A 15,694-nucleotide genomic window follows, 5' to 3' on the forward strand; every position below is an offset into this window, starting at 1 on the left:
AGAAAAGAACTTACAGCTAATTTCCACTTTTATATGTAGCAATTAACCAGCTTGGTTGTGTAATATCCAATTCAGCAGCAATTTTGACATCTTCTTTCTTTTTTTTGTGTGTGTGTGTTTTTGTTTTGTTTTGGTTTTTTGTCTCCCTCCCTCCCAGCTTTCAAGACTTTGATGTTCAGGGATCACGACGATGCAGCTCAGACTGGTTAACAATTGGAAGCTACAAGAACATGGAAGGCTACAGAGCATGCGGCTCCTCCATTCCGTCACCATACATCTCTTCACAGGATCATGTTTGGATCAGATTTCATTCTGATGACAGCATCTCCAGAAAAGGCTTCAGATTAGCCTACTTTGCTGGTATGTTTCAAGTGATATCTAGTTCTGTTTTATGGTTTTATTTTTTGTTTTCTTTTTCAAGAGCTACTTCCTTCTACCAGGGTACAGTATATGCATTTCCTATAGTTGATTCAAGGTTTAGTGAAAGTATATATCGTCTAGGTTATTTTGATATTAAGTACAACAACTATTCAAAGCAGGAATTAGTGTTCACAGTAATAAGCAGAGTGAATGATTTGGAGGTGGGAGGAGTTTGCTGTTCATTGTAGGCAACTTGGGAGGTTTTTTAACACAGCTTAAGATTTTAAATTTTTTCATCAGAATAAAGTTAATTGTTAAAATAGTTGGGTATACTTCTGATAAGCATAAATACAGGGCAAGAGAATAAAGAAACAGTGGGATTTTTTTTTTTTTTTACATTTGCATCATTTTTCCCCATCTCCAGAAGGTATACTCACTATTAAACAACAGCAATCAAACAAAAAACCCCTGTTATTTAAAAAACTATTAACAGGATAGATTACTGTAGCCAAATATAGGCATGGTTTTGTACACGCGAAATTTTTCTTGGATAGTTCAAGTATGCAATATAAGGTAGTTACCAGGAGTAATAGTTTGAGACTGTTTGTGGGCAATTCTTGCTTGAGTAACTGTTGCAGAGATTTTATATAATAGCATAATAATGGTTTTCTATGTCCTGATAACCAAAAATACTCAGATTCCTCTTTGTTTCACAGTGGTTTCGTGTTCTCTTACTTCCTCAGTATATGCCTGTATTCTACTCTCTGGCCCGCTCCAAGTCTCTGTGCACTAATTTCAACTCCTCCATAGAACAATTCATACTCTCTTACACCTATGCACTGCCACCCATCTTCAAAACTATTCCACCAAGATTCAGTAAAAGGGACCCTGATCTCATCTAGCCTAAGCCGCATTTGCCCCCCTTCTGTGTTCTGTGCTCTTCCACAAACCTGAGGTTTCCAGATGAGCTCATCCCTTTTTATTGCCTGTTTGCAAATTTACAAAAAAGTTTCCCCTATGCTTCAGCTCCTTGTAGCTTAGCAAGTCCTGGGAGAAGTGATGCAGCCTTGCATTTGGTGCTGTCTCAACTTTCAGAGCAACTTTCTACCTGTGTTTTGCTTACTGTCTTACCAAAAAACATGACGGGGAGGAAAAAGCCACTGTCTAATCCATCATCATCTGCTGCTGTTTCTTCTAACTGCCCACGCACATCCTGTTATCCTCTGTAAGGTGTCAACTTCTGCCCAGCTTGTCTCCCTGGCCTCACAGCACAGAGGGAAGGCAGCATTCCTGCCTGAGGGCTTTGAGAAGGAAGGACCTTACAGACAAGGGTGTGGAATGGGCAAAGGAAGCGACCTACAGGCTCAGCAGAGTTCTTCTGAAAATCCTTTTCTCTCTCTTCCTTATATCTTGGAACAATTCAGTATGTAATCCATGTTGGAAGAAGCTGTAACGTTTTCAACAAAGCAATTTTTTCTGTTGGGTGATTTTTTTTCTTGTAAGCATCACACAGTGGTACCCAGTGCCTGGTTTTTTACTACAAGATTGCCATTAATATTTACAGCTCCACGTTACAGCTTCCTACCCAACCTCCTTGCAGAAACTGGGAAGTAAAAGCATTGAGCTAGAGTATAATCAATACTGGAACAAGTACAATGACTCTTCCTATGCACATTCTACTATATTACCCCTCCACTTATGGCACACAGTCATTCAATTGGGCAGGACAAAATCTGCCAAAATCTATACTAATTATTTGCCACCCTAGTGTTATGAATGATGTGTGTGTGTGCCTGTGCATATATCACAGTATCACAGTATGTTTAGGATTGGAAGGGACCTCAAAAGATCATCTAGTCCAATATACAAAATACATACTATATATATTTAATAGAACAAGATCATTTAACTTATACTAGATTTGTTCTTGTGGTTTTTTTAACAAAATAAACATTTTCAATCACTGACAGCACTTTTACTTTTGTTTTCCTTTTATTCTCTGTCAGTGAATTTATTGACTTAAACACTCTTCAGCAGTACTTGTAACATTTACCACTCTTGTCGGTTTCATGTTTTTCCTGCATTTGTTTTAAAAAAGCCTTGCCTTAGCAATTGCCAATTTTTTCAAATGCTGATATTGTTGCACGTTTTTGAAAAATAATTTCAAGGTAGAGCTTTTCTTTTTAATGTTAAGATATTAAAATAGTAAAAAGGAGAACAGAACTGTGATATGACTTGACCTATTAAAGCAGATTTGTTGCAGCAAGGGAAATTCAGACTAGATATGAGGACCTTAACCACTTTGTGTTGTTAAGCGTTGGAACTTTGAAAATACTTGATTGTACAAGGCCCTGAACAACCCAATCAGACTTTGGTTAGCCTTGCTTTGAGCAGATGATTTGATTAGGTGACCTCCAGAGATCACTTCCAATCTGAATTGTTCTCTTGTAAAACAAGATAGAAACTGTTTCTCCTGGGAAAGGTTGTATTACAGTAAGCGCATCATACTGTCTTTCTTTTTTTCTTTTTTAAAACCCTAAGTATGGCAGTATTTAGATTTAGTATGTATTTGTCTAATTTATTTCCAGAACTACTGCTGTGTAGAACCATCTGCATTGCAGATTTTTTTGGAAGTTTTTTGGAGGATTGACCATGGCAGTTTGTTTTATGGCCAATTTTACAGTCTGTAGCTTGGTTTTTAGAAATTGCAATTATTTTTAAATGATACAGCGGTATTTGACTCAGCTAAGTTGCTGTAGAGCTGAAATAGCTTGTTTCCCAGGTGCACTTCTGTGTTTAACGTGATGGGAACTTTAACAAATGAAGGCCTGAAAAAAATATTCTTGGTCTTATTAGTGTGGTAGTAGCCTGGGGTGAGACCAGAGCAGGGGGAAGAGGTGAGGACAGAGATTTCTCTTTGGTTAGTGGCAATGGGTGATATTCAGCTGTCAGGTTCTCTCTTGCCATAGATCCTTTGGTAAAAGCAGGAACCTACAAAAACAGGAGAGAAGCCTGACTGCTTTTACAGGAAAGAATTTGAGGAGCTAACTAGTACTGCAGGACAAAATATTTCTGTATTTCAAGAGACAGAGGAGAGAAACAGTATTTTTCGGACTTATTTTTAGCACCTTAGCCAGATTTTTCAGTCACTGTAAAAGAAAGCTGTTTTCTTGCTTGGGTTAAAGTTATTTGTCTGAAAGCAGCTAAGGATGAGGCTCATGCTGATGTGCTGGCAGAATTCCAACTTGAAAAAACTGTTTTATCTTGAAACTTAGTGAAATTTATTAGTTACAGAGACTTTAAATAGTTGTTTTGCCATTCTGAACTAACTGGTAGAGCAAATAAATCGTGCAAACCATAAAGTGCTATACTTTAAACAGATAATATTTTTATAATTTCTCTTTTTTATATTTCAGGGAAATCTGATGAACCAAGTTGTGATTGTGACCAGTTTCATTGTGCTAATGGGAAGTGTATTCCAGAAAGCTGGAAATGTAATAATATGGATGAATGCGGAGACAACTCGGATGAAGAAATCTGCGCCAAAGCTAATCCTCCGGCAGCTCCTTCCTTTCCACCTTGTGGGGACAAGCAGTTCCAGTGTCTTTCTCGTTTCACCAAGCTTTATACTTGCCTTCCAGAATCTTTAAAATGTGATGGCAACATTGATTGTCTTAACCTAGGAGACGAAATAGACTGTGAGGTGCCAACATGTGGGCAGTGGTTAAAATACTTTTATGGTACTTTCAGTTCTCCCAACTATCCCGACTTCTATCCACCTGGAAGCAACTGCACCTGGCTGATAGACACTGGTGACCATCGCAAAGTAATTTTGCGATTCACGGATTTTAAACTCGATGGTACAGGTTTTGGAGACTATGTCAAAATATATGATGGATTGGAGGAGAATCCACGGAGGCTGTTGCGCGTACTAACAGCATTTGACTCCCATGCTCCCCTCACAGTTGTTTCATCCTCGGGACAGATAAGAGTCCATTTTTGTGCTGACAAAGTGAATGCTGCCAGAGGATTCAATGCCACCTATCAAGTAGATGGCTTCTGTTTGCCCTGGGAAATCCCATGCGGTGGAAATTGGGGTTGCTACACAGAGCAGCAACGCTGTGATGGCTACTGGCACTGCCCAAATGGAAGGGATGAAACCAACTGCACCATGTGCCAAAGAGATGAGTTTCCCTGCTCTCGAAATGGTGTTTGCTACCCTCGTTCAGATCGCTGCAACTACCAGAACCATTGCCCTAATGGCTCGGATGAAAAAAATTGTTTCTTCTGTCAGCCAGGAAATTTTCATTGTAAAAATAACCGCTGTGTGTTTGAGAGCTGGGTTTGTGATTCGCAGGATGACTGTGGTGATGGCAGTGATGAAGAGAATTGCCCGGTCATTGTGCCCACTAGAGTAATAACTGCAGCTGTCATTGGGAGTCTTATTTGTGGGCTGCTGCTTGTCATTGCACTGGGATGTACTTGTAAATTGTACTCACTCAGGATGTTTGAGCGAAGGTAAGAACAACAGATAGCCTTGAAGTTTAATTTTTAAAATATCTTCATATATTTTGTTGTTATACTCAAAACATTTTTATTGGCATCAAATTATTTTTGCATGTGACTTCTAAAGGTGTTGTTCCTTCTTTGACGGTAAAAAGAGGTTAGTTAAAAGGGGATAGAAATATTCTGATCACTTAACTGTTGAGTGTTAAGCATTCAGTTGTTGTTACCAAAAGGAAAGCGGAAAAGCTGCATTTCTGCAATTAAATATCTCAGTTCTGTATTTAACAGCATGTTTCTTCTATTGTAGACTATCTCATACCAGGATTACACATTCTTCAATTTTTATAAAATAATATAAGCATTTCTCTTGGTGCTTTTTATATTTAGCCCATGCTTTTTTTCACGAACTTACTGTTGGGTTGGTTTTGTTCTTGTCTCAGCTGGACAGACCCATAGGAATAACTGCAGAGACTTGTGTATTCTTTGTCAATTAAATTAGTAGAACTTAAACTGCTAAAATCTATTCTTTCAGATTATAATGGTCTGATGTAGTTTTACTCTTAAGTATGTATGTATACACATCATAGTCTTATGTATGATGAAATTTCTTTTCTCTTTGAAAGATCATTTGAAACTCATTTGTCAAGAGTTGAGGCTGAACTCTTAAGAAGAGAAGCTCCTCCATCATATGGACAGTTAATTGCCCAGGGTTTAATTCCACCAGTTGAAGATTTTCCTGTTTGCTCACCAAATCAGGTAAGATTCTAAAAGAGCAGGCACACCACTTAACTTTTAAGGACACTAAAAGAAAGATATTTTAACTTTCACGTGCATTGTTTTGTTCTATAGCATTTGCTTTTCTTCCCTTCAGGACAGTACTAATATACTAAGATTAGCCATTGGACAAAATGATGGTACAGTAGCACCACACAGTTTTCTTAGCAAGCTTTTTTTCTTATTAATGAATGCCAGTAACATACACTATAGAATCCCTCTTGCATGAAAAGTAATAGATCAGTAGATCTAGTTGTGTGTTCTGTATTGATGATGTGGTGTAAGATAAGATTGCAGGATAGCACCTTAAAATTTGAGAAAGAAGAATTTAGACTACTAGTGCAATATGGTAGTTCATATCCACTGTGCAAATGTGTTCAGGTACAATCATGCCCATTATGCATAGAAGAGACAATGGAAAAGGCAAGGCTGCAACATCATATAAAATTAACAGGAATGACTAACAAAGTAAAAGCTAGTACATGGGAGTTGATGGTGTCTAGCCGTCTTGATTCTCACATGGATCAGTAGTACAGTTCTTACTTTGTTGATGAATTTCTATCAAAACAACTTTTTCATTTTAAAAAATGGCTTTTAGTTATAATGCTCTTTTGTGAAAGAAAAGTCTGTCTAAGACTCCTGCTGTGCTGCTGTATTAGAGTTGGCACTAACTTGTATTATGTGTTGTAGTTAATAAAGCAAAGTTAGCTATTATTGCTGAGCATGTAAGAAAAATAGTTATAAGACCATAAGAAGGGGAATTATTTTGTTGTTTTTTTTTTTTTAATTTGAACAGAACTGGTTTCATTACACTGATTCTACCATAGATTTCACTTATTCTTTCACACATACACCTTCACAAGCAGCAACTGTGATCTATCACAAAGGATTTTGAAGAGGAAAAGAGGAAAATAATTTGCAATTTGCATAAGAGACTTTGAAAATATATTGGAAAGAAAACATCATGAAAATATTTCAGTAGCTGAATTAGCACTAAGCTTACTAATGAATACGTGTAATGAACACTGTAGAATCCCTCCTTGTTGGATGGGTTATGATGGTTATAATAAAGATCTGTATGTTTCCATTTAAAAATGAGTTCTCTACTTTTACAAATTTGGCTTGCTGTCGTCTTTTCTGAAATTAAGCTTCACCAGTTTGTGATGCAGCTGCACTCACAGGCCTCCTGAGGTAGAGTTAGCTCAAGAAAGTCTGGCAAGACAGTGCAGTTGTCATGCCCAGATCTGCAAGTCCTTCGGTACAGGTAGCCTGGAACAAACCAGTGTTTCCTGCACATCCTTACCCTGTATGGGAAACTTCAGGTTTGCTGTGCATTAGCACGTTTAGGTACCATTATGATTTTTCAGACAAACTTAGCTTGCTCAGACCTGGTTTTTATCAGGAAACCCCATAAAGGTGGCCTAAAGGTCTTGGGTTTTACTAAAATGCATTCTCGTGATAGAGAGGACAGTTCTGAAAACCCAGACATGTAGTGGCCACAGTGAGAAATTGGTGCCAGAGCTTCTAAAAAGCTGTGCAATTACTGACATTTTCTTTTATTTTCTGTTTGACTTAAATTGAATTAACCACTCAGTGTTCTTTGCATGTATTTTAAATTATTTTTCAGAACAAAAATATAGTGGAATTTGAAAGACTTACTGAAAGTGGCAATCTTTTGTAGCAGCACATAACAAAGGGTAGTTTCTATGTAACTGTGGTTTCACACTCCATAAAAATACCAATGCATGTACAATAGTTTTGAACAACGAAAGAGTGTTAGTAAATTCCCATTATGAAGACAACTATTTCAGATACAACTTGTGGCCTTGAAAACTTGAGTGGCTATAAGCTATGAGCTAAAGTTCATTCTGTGAACTATTGGAAGAGCTAGGCAGCACATGTTGTGTTTGGATACTGTGCTGTGGGCATCCTGTAGCATCTGCAGGATTGTGGAAGGGAGCAGAAGGTGACAGCATGAGCACACTGAAGTTCAGTGTTTGTAAACTAAGTGAAATATATGCGCTAAATGTTTCATTGGAAGAAAGGGCTACTCTGAAGACTAATCTGTATTTTTGTGGATATAGATTTTATCCTGTAATTAAACACATCAGTGAATATTTTCAGAATCATGGGCATCTGGCACGTCTTCTGCCCTGGTATTTGAGAATTGATCTATATAGCTGAGGTACTGTTTTCTGTAAGTTTGAGGAAAGGAGTCCCAAATCAAAAGTGTTAATATTTTTGTTTTACCAATTAAAAGTTATGCGAGGTTTTAAGTGGAAATATTCAGGTATGCATTGTTCTATAGCTGAATGACTAGAAAATGCATACTGAATTTGGGAAATGCATGGTTTGGAATACATAGGATAATTAAACCATTTTGTATTGAAAGTATTAAAGCATTTTGAAATTGGAATTAACTGATTATGCCAGAATGGGGGGAAAAAAAAAATCTAATTACAAGCCTCTGCTAGAGGGAATATTTAATTTAGTCTCTAATCGAAGCAGCCCCATGGTAGCGGATAAGGAAAGGTCATCTCTGTTGTATCTTTCTGGAAGATTTCATTTTTAAATCCCAAACTTTTTGAGGCATGTTTCTGTGTACTGTATTTTAAAATCCACAATGACTACTTTATCTGCTTAGTAAGATTGTGTGTAATAGATCTTGCATACCTGCTGTACTATACCTTCTGCACCAGGTCTGTGGGTCTACTTTTCTGTAGTCAGTGTTCCATATACAGATTATAGTTCACTTGTTTATTTAGAGGTCCCTGATTTGGACAGGAGCATACCTTATGTACTTCATTGCTCTTTTATTACTCCTTTTCATCCATACACATTTCTGATTAATTTCCCTCTTCGTATTGTTTTTTTTTCTTGAGAGAATGTAGACTTCATTCATGCATGCTTTAACATAGCCTATTGCTACATACACCAGTTCTTTATAGTAAAGAAACATTTTTTTTTTTAGGTAGTTAAAGACTTTAACTTTGTGACCGTATGCCATTTTTCACATTACTTGTCATTCTTCTTCTGTTAGAACAGTGTCAACGTCCTGTCAGCACTTGATTGTTGCTTGTTTTCTTATTTAGGCTTCAGTTCTGGAGAACTTGAGACTGGCAGTACGATCTCAGCTTGGATTTACCTCGATCAGGCTTCCTATTGCTGGCAGATCAAGTAACATTTGGAATCGAATTTTCAATTTTGCAAGGTCACGTCATTCTGGATCATTGGCTTTGGTCTCGGCGGATGGAGATGATGTTGCCAGCCAAAGTACTAGTAGAGAAGCAGAAAGAAATAATACTCACAGAAGCCTGTTTTCAGTTGAATCTGATGATACAGACACAGAAAACGAAAGAAGAGACACAGCAGGAGCAGTCGGTGGTGTTGCTGCCACCTTGCCCCAGAAAGTCCCACCTGCAACAGCAGTAGAAGCACCGGTGGGCGCGTGTGGGAGTTCCTCTGGGCAGAGCGGCGGTAGCGGTACCAGGGATGGTGGCAGAGAGGTGACGACTGTAGAGCCCCCAAGCACAAGTCCCGCACGTCACCAGCTCTCTAGTGCACTAAGTCGTATGACTCAAGGCTTACGCTGGGTACGCTTTACTTTAGGGAGATCAAGCTCAGTGAATCAGAACCAAAGTCCTTTGAGACAGCTCGATAACGGGGTAAGTGGAAGAGAAGAGGATGATGATGTTGAAATGTTAATTCCAGTCTCTGATGTAGCATCAGACTTTGACACGAATGACTGTTCAAGACCTCTACTTGATCTCAGCTCAGATCAAGGACCAGGGCTTAGACAGCCTTACAATGCAACACATCACGGTGTAAGGTCGTGCAGTCGAGATGGCCCCTGTGAGAGCTGTGGCATCGTACACACTGCCCAGATACCTGACACTTGCTTAGAAGCAACAGTGAAAAATGAAACTAGTGACGATGAGGCATTATTACTCTGCTAGGTACGGATTGTTTAGGAAAGATTGTGTACAAGTTGGAGCAATATCTGTCATTGTTTTGTACTTCACAGTTAAAACTAGTTTTTAGTTTTAAAAAAATCCAGGACAGCATTATGTTGAAATTATTTTAGCCTGTGTGGTTGATTAAACATTTCTTATACTGGATGACGTTATGGAACTATTCGAGTGATGTTTTAATGGCTCTGAATACACAATGTGTGTATCCAGTATAATCCAATTACTCTTTAAACTGAAGTTATCCCGTTAGTTTCAAATTTGGTTTATCCTGGTACTGTAGTTCAAACCAGAAACATGGCTGCCGAAGACTTAGTTGGCTGCCTGTTTAACCCCATATTAACAGGTGAATTTGTACAGAATTTTCCTTTAGGAATTGACTCTGTTGTTTTATTGCCAACATACTTGTAACTTAATATACTAAATGCTGGTAAGGATTGTTAATGTAAAATATGTACTTTTCTTTGAGTTTATACAACACTTTGTCTAAATATTCTTGAATTTCATCATAATGTGAACTTATTTAAAGGGAGGAGAAACTTTCTCCAAGAGCATTCTTTTTCTCTTAGAAGTACAAAATGCAATGATTTGTGAAATTTAGATATAATAGATAAACTGATGGCAAAAGCTTTTATAGCACTGACTTTCCTAAACTGCAATCTAACATGGTACAGCCAAATAGTATGTAAAATCCCCAGTCATTAGTCTTTTTGATTTTAAGTAAAAAAGGGCCTATGATATTACAATATGTGTTAGTTATTTAAATATCCAATATGTACAAACACACTACAGAATTAAGTTCCAACTGGTAATAGATCTTTCCCTAGTACTGTAGGGTGTAAAGCTTGTTCGGACTCAAGGGATTTGCACTAAAATCATATTAAGGTCTCTAATGAGCTTAGTGCACAAGCACTATCACTTTAAGTACTATTATTGTCTAATATTGCAATGGCTATATATTTCCATGGCTCTTTTCTTGGGGTGTTGCATTTTTGTTGCAATTGAATTTGCTTTACTAATTCCCTATTTATTCGTTGTATTTAAAAACTGGTCTACTTGGTTGCAGACTAGTTGTTTTAAAAGCAAAAAGAAATCCCTTTTAGTGTATTTTTTTTATTATATTACATGTTGGAGCAAAACAGATCAGTGGAAAAAAGCTCTTAACTTCCAATTTTGTGAAAAGCAGGTTAATACGTGGCTACTAGTGTGACAACAAGAATCTACACCTTTTAAAAACAAAAATGTCAACTACTGTTTTATTTATTCTTTGCCAGTCTGTTTTTAGTAGGCTTAAAGATCCAGTATGAAATGTATTTGTGTGTGATTGTATGCTATTTATTAAATTTTAAATACTTTGTTGAATGTCATTTTAAAGCATGTTTAAAGTCTTGTGCATTTCTGTCGTGTTATGCTGTCGGGCAGAACTGACTAAAATGTTTTAATATGTATCAAAATTGAATTGAATTTTTGTTATGTTTTTGAGGTACTTTTAAAGATAAATCCAAGGTCTGTCTGGCTTCTTATTTTAGTTTTTAAAAACCCTCATCTCTGAAGTACAAATCACATGCAGAAGAAACAAATAGCTGAATGGATTCCAAACCGTATAAATCTTCTCCCTCTTCTCTTCTTCCACAGACACAGGGATGAGAAAAGCAAACAATTTTACCGTCTGGTTGACTTTATTCATGAGAATTAGCAGGTAAATTCTGAGTTCAGGACATGGTTATGTAGATTTGTGCTTTTGAGGAGAACCTTATGTGCAATACAGTTGTAAAAGATTTTATTATAATGACCCATGTGGTTTCAAGTTTCAGAACAAATCACATCACACTGGTACCAGTTCAGGTACAGATTGGCCCATAATTACACATACTTGAGTAAAAGTCATCAATGGCCATTTTTATTCACATTGAATAATATCTGAATCTGTGGGTAATCTTTAGTCTGATTTCAGTGGCGTTGCTTACAGAGCAGGCGACATTGCTATAGGAACATGGTAACACACCCTGAAATACATGTGAACAGTACGTCCTGGTATAAAATACTGGGTTTTTAAACCTTCCTAACTAATTGTCATTAGAAAGTGGTTATGGAAATGTTTGTCCCCGAGGCGGATACATTTTGATGAAGAGTCTTCACAGAATACCTTCGGTGTTATACACACACATAGTGATCTAACTTTGTTCCATTAGATGCCCCAAATAGCATGTACCTATGGACTCCATATTGCAGATGTAAAAAGAACACAATGTTTAATTTGTTTTAAAAGAGAAATGCTATACATTTAACTGAGAAGTTACATTTGATTGAGAATTTGGAAAATTGTAAATAAAATTCATATTTGTATGAGGCTAATTTGTTGCAGTGATTTTTTTTTTCTTTGTGATTTTAAAAGGGAGTGAACTATTTTTCTTTTAGTACTGATTGTGGGTATTTTGGTTTTGCTTTTACTGAGACTTCTGTTAAGTCATATCCCTTTCGTTTTGTTCTGGAGAGCTTGAATTAACATTTTGTTCAAATGGTTCTTGATTTAGCTCAGCTACGCTAGGGCATTTTGAAGAAACGTCAGAATGATTCACTCTGGAATTATCTTATTTTCTGTAATAAAACACTTTCATCTGAAAGCTTTGAAGAATGTAGGTTATTGTGAGGTGAGTTTTCTCCTCATGTAAATCTTCAGAAGCATTGGAAGGAGTTTGTCATTGTTTCTTTTCGTATATCATGCTTTTCTTGTCACTTTATTTGCATTGAAACATTAAGGGGGCTGAATGAACCTCCAGTGCTTCAAGGGCTTGTTTTGTTTCTAAAGTCAAGTCCATTTTCAGTACAATTTCAGCAAGTATTGCTGATAGCTCTTCTTTCAAAACAGGTTCCCGGAGAGGATGCTGGAATTAGTTGCAGTATCTTGTGTTCCACTTCCTATGCAAATGCCAAAGCAAGAACTTGTGGCAAAGCTTGGATTCGGTCTAGGAAAATCACCATTCAAATCTGGGACACAAATACTTTTTCAGTGAGTTCTCACATTAAATACTTAGTTCAGATCAAAGTTAATCATGGGTTTTCCTGTTGAAACAAGGCTTTTTCTTCCTTTCTGAGAAGTGGATGTTTACTGGCCTGTTTTATTCTGCGGCTGTTTGACTGCTGCAGTTGTCCTGCACATTTTCATAGATCTTTAACAGCTTTAATGTTCCTGTAGTTGTGATAAGTGATTTTTTTTTTTTTTTTTCTCTTGGCTGTGTCTCTTTTCTGAAAATAAGCACTTGGTAACCAAACTTGTACACAATATCATCTACAATCCAGTTGCCCCAAACAGGGTATGTTCTGAAAGGACAAGAGAGAAGTCTGTCCTGTCCTTTTGCCAAGTCACTGAAGGTATGGAGAAGTAAGCAGATCAATAGTTGGAACTGTTTTCCTTCTCTCTCCTCTTTTGGGATTTGACTAATGTAGTTAGTTTTCCCTCAAAATGGATTAAATTAGTTCATGCATATTGGTCTTGATACTGAGGTGTATTATATAAGAACATTCCTATCCTGTCAATATATGTGTCCGCTTGAGGCTTCCATTCACATCCAGTGGTTTATTTGGTGAATAGTAACTTGGGGCAAGAGAATATAGTATCCACTAAACTGAAGTATTGCCTAGAGAGCAGCATAGGGGAGAGGGACCTGGGGGTCCTGGTGGACAACAGGATGACCATGAGCCAGCACTGTGCCCTTGTGGCCAGGAAGGCCAATGGTATCCTGGGGTGTGTTAGAAGGGGAATGGCTAGTAGGTCAGAGAGGTTCTCCTGCCCCTCTACTCTGCACTAGTGAGACCACATCTGGAATATTGTGTCCAGTTCTGGGCCCCCCAGTTCAAGAAGGACAGGGAACTGCTGGAGAGAGTCCAGCACAGGGCAACAAAGATGATTAAGGGAGTGGAGCATCTCCCTTATGAGGAAAGGCTGAGGGAGCTGGGTCTCTTCAGCTTGGGAGGAGACTGAGGAGTGACCTTATTAATGTTTACAAATATATAAAGGGTGAGTGTCACGAGGATGGAGCCAGGCTCTTCTCGGTGACAACCAATGACAGGACAAGGGGCAATGGGTACAAACATAGGAGATTCCACTTAAATATGAGAAGAAACTTCTTCTCAGTAAGGCTAACAGAGCCCTGGAACAGGCTGCCCGGGGGGGCTGTGAAGTCTCCTTCTCTGGAGACATTCAAAACCCGCCTGGACACATTCCTGTGTAACCTCATCTGTGTGTTCCTGCTCCGGCAGGGGGATTGGACTAGGTGATCTTTTGAGGTCCCTTCCAATCCCTGACATTCTGTGATTCTGATAGACAAGATTATCTCCATAACTGATGGGGAAAATGAGAGAAGCAGCTCTATAAGCAACCTAGGTTAGTGATTCCTAATTGGATTTTGAGAAAGGGCATTTGGGGCAAGTCAGCATTACGAAACATAGCTGGTCTTTGTGAATATTCTGTCAAAAATCAGTGTTTGTAGAATTTCCCCCTGTCCTGAAATCTAGCAGAAGTGCTTACATTTCAGCATTATTTCCTCCTTGTGACTGAGTTATATTATCAAAGTGCCAAAGAAAAAATACAACCTGAAAGAACTTTACTTGTATTCAATTTGAAAGATTATTCCATTTACAGTGACCCTGTATGCTGCTTATGCAGGAAGGAAAGGGGTGGAACACAGGAGGCAGAAAATTAAGATGAAAAGATGAGTCACTGTGTTTTGATTTTGAATGATGAGAGAGTTGTAATAAAATGGACTAGAAGCTCTAAAGGAATATAATTATAATCTATTCCATTGTGAAAAGGTGGGGTTTTTTTTTGAGATAAGCGCTTGGAGACCCCCCAAAAATAAGTCAGAGTGGGTGGGGCACGTCAAATCAGGAATGTGTAAGAGAAGGAAAGGAGGAGTTCTGGTTCAGGGTGCACTTCCTAACAAGTAACAATAGTTTCTTAGGCAAAATGTAAAGGACAGAAGAATAAGCTTGTTTGAAGGAATAAGATCCCTGAAATAAGGACACATTGTAGATAACAGCAGGGACAGATATCTGAGTCAGAGGCAAGGCAGAATAATTAGCAGAATTACATTCGTAGCTTTGCAACCAAATAGTTGTGCATCTACAGGTACAACAAAAGAAATGCAGAAATTATTTTTAGTTGCTCCTCCAGGTCTAGAAAATGAAGCAAGAATGATTGGTAAAATTTATTGGTTTAAACCTGTTGCCTTTCCTATGGTCAGTTAAGAAGCACCTTCGACAGCTCCAGTTAGAGCTGGTGGTTCTGGAGCATCAGATGAAAAACAAAGGCAGGAGCAATATACAGGATAATGAGGAAGGTCATAGACAGATAGCTTAATTCTGCAGTGGTATGGCAAGGGATAGAGGTGTTTGGTTTTGCTCTCTGTTGCCTGGTATGTTGAGCAGCAGTTATAACTCTGACTTCACACTCCTTCAAAAGATAAATGTTGAGTTTGAGAATAAGCCAAAAGAATATAAATAATATTATGCAGTGATGTTGGTTGGTTGGGGTTTTTGTTTGTTTGTTTGGTGATGTTGTATTTTTTTTTTTTTTGGGGGGGGGGGTGTTTGGTTTGTTTGTTTGTTTGTTTTTTCCAGATAATGCATTAGTAAAAATACCAGTTTCCAAAAGGAGCTGATTTCTGTGATTATGTGGTTATGTTTCTCGGAATTTCAAATATCCTACCTATGAACTAGCTTTATTTGGCTGAGATTATCCACCAGGAAGCAACAGACACATCTGATCAGCCTCTTTCCCAGAATGTCCTTACACCTAGAATTTCAATGCCTGAGCTGAACTGCCTTTGTGGTCTCATGGATTTTTAGAAGGTGGCTGTTTCATTGGATGCTTAGTAAGGGAAGTGAATACTGAAAAGAGCATGGTATTACAGTTCCCTAGGGGCTGCTCTGCTAGGTTCCTGATCTTTTCTCTTCCTTGGTTGTGCTGTCTGTGATCTGTTTGTGTTTAGCAAGTTCAAAGAGCAAGAAGCACTTAGTCTTACGAAAATGAGGCAGAACACTCACTACCTATTGTTGCTTTTAAAAAGTAGTATGGTCTTCAGCAC

General features: G+C 38.0%; 1 protein-coding gene across 1 annotated transcript in view; it reads left to right on the forward strand.

Annotated features, from left to right (window-relative positions):
* LRP12 (LDL receptor related protein 12) overlaps positions 1 to 11,963 on the forward strand; it is a 49,129-nt gene extending 37,166 nt beyond the window's left edge. Inside the window, exons 4-7 of the mRNA XM_082045402.1 lie at positions 158 to 360; positions 3,777 to 4,878; positions 5,490 to 5,622; positions 8,733 to 11,963. Coding sequence (XP_081901528.1) covers positions 158 to 360; positions 3,777 to 4,878; positions 5,490 to 5,622; positions 8,733 to 9,596 — 2,302 coding nt within the window. The 3' untranslated portion in view covers positions 9,597 to 11,963. The remainder of the gene's footprint in view (positions 1 to 157; positions 361 to 3,776; positions 4,879 to 5,489; positions 5,623 to 8,732) is intronic.
* Positions 11,964 to 15,694: the final 3,731 nt, after the last annotated feature.

The sequence above is a fragment of the Streptopelia decaocto genome, assembly GCF_964273445.1.
Source record: "Streptopelia decaocto genome assembly, chromosome: 2".
Classification (NCBI taxonomy): Eukaryota; Metazoa; Chordata; class Aves; order Columbiformes; family Columbidae; genus Streptopelia; species Streptopelia decaocto.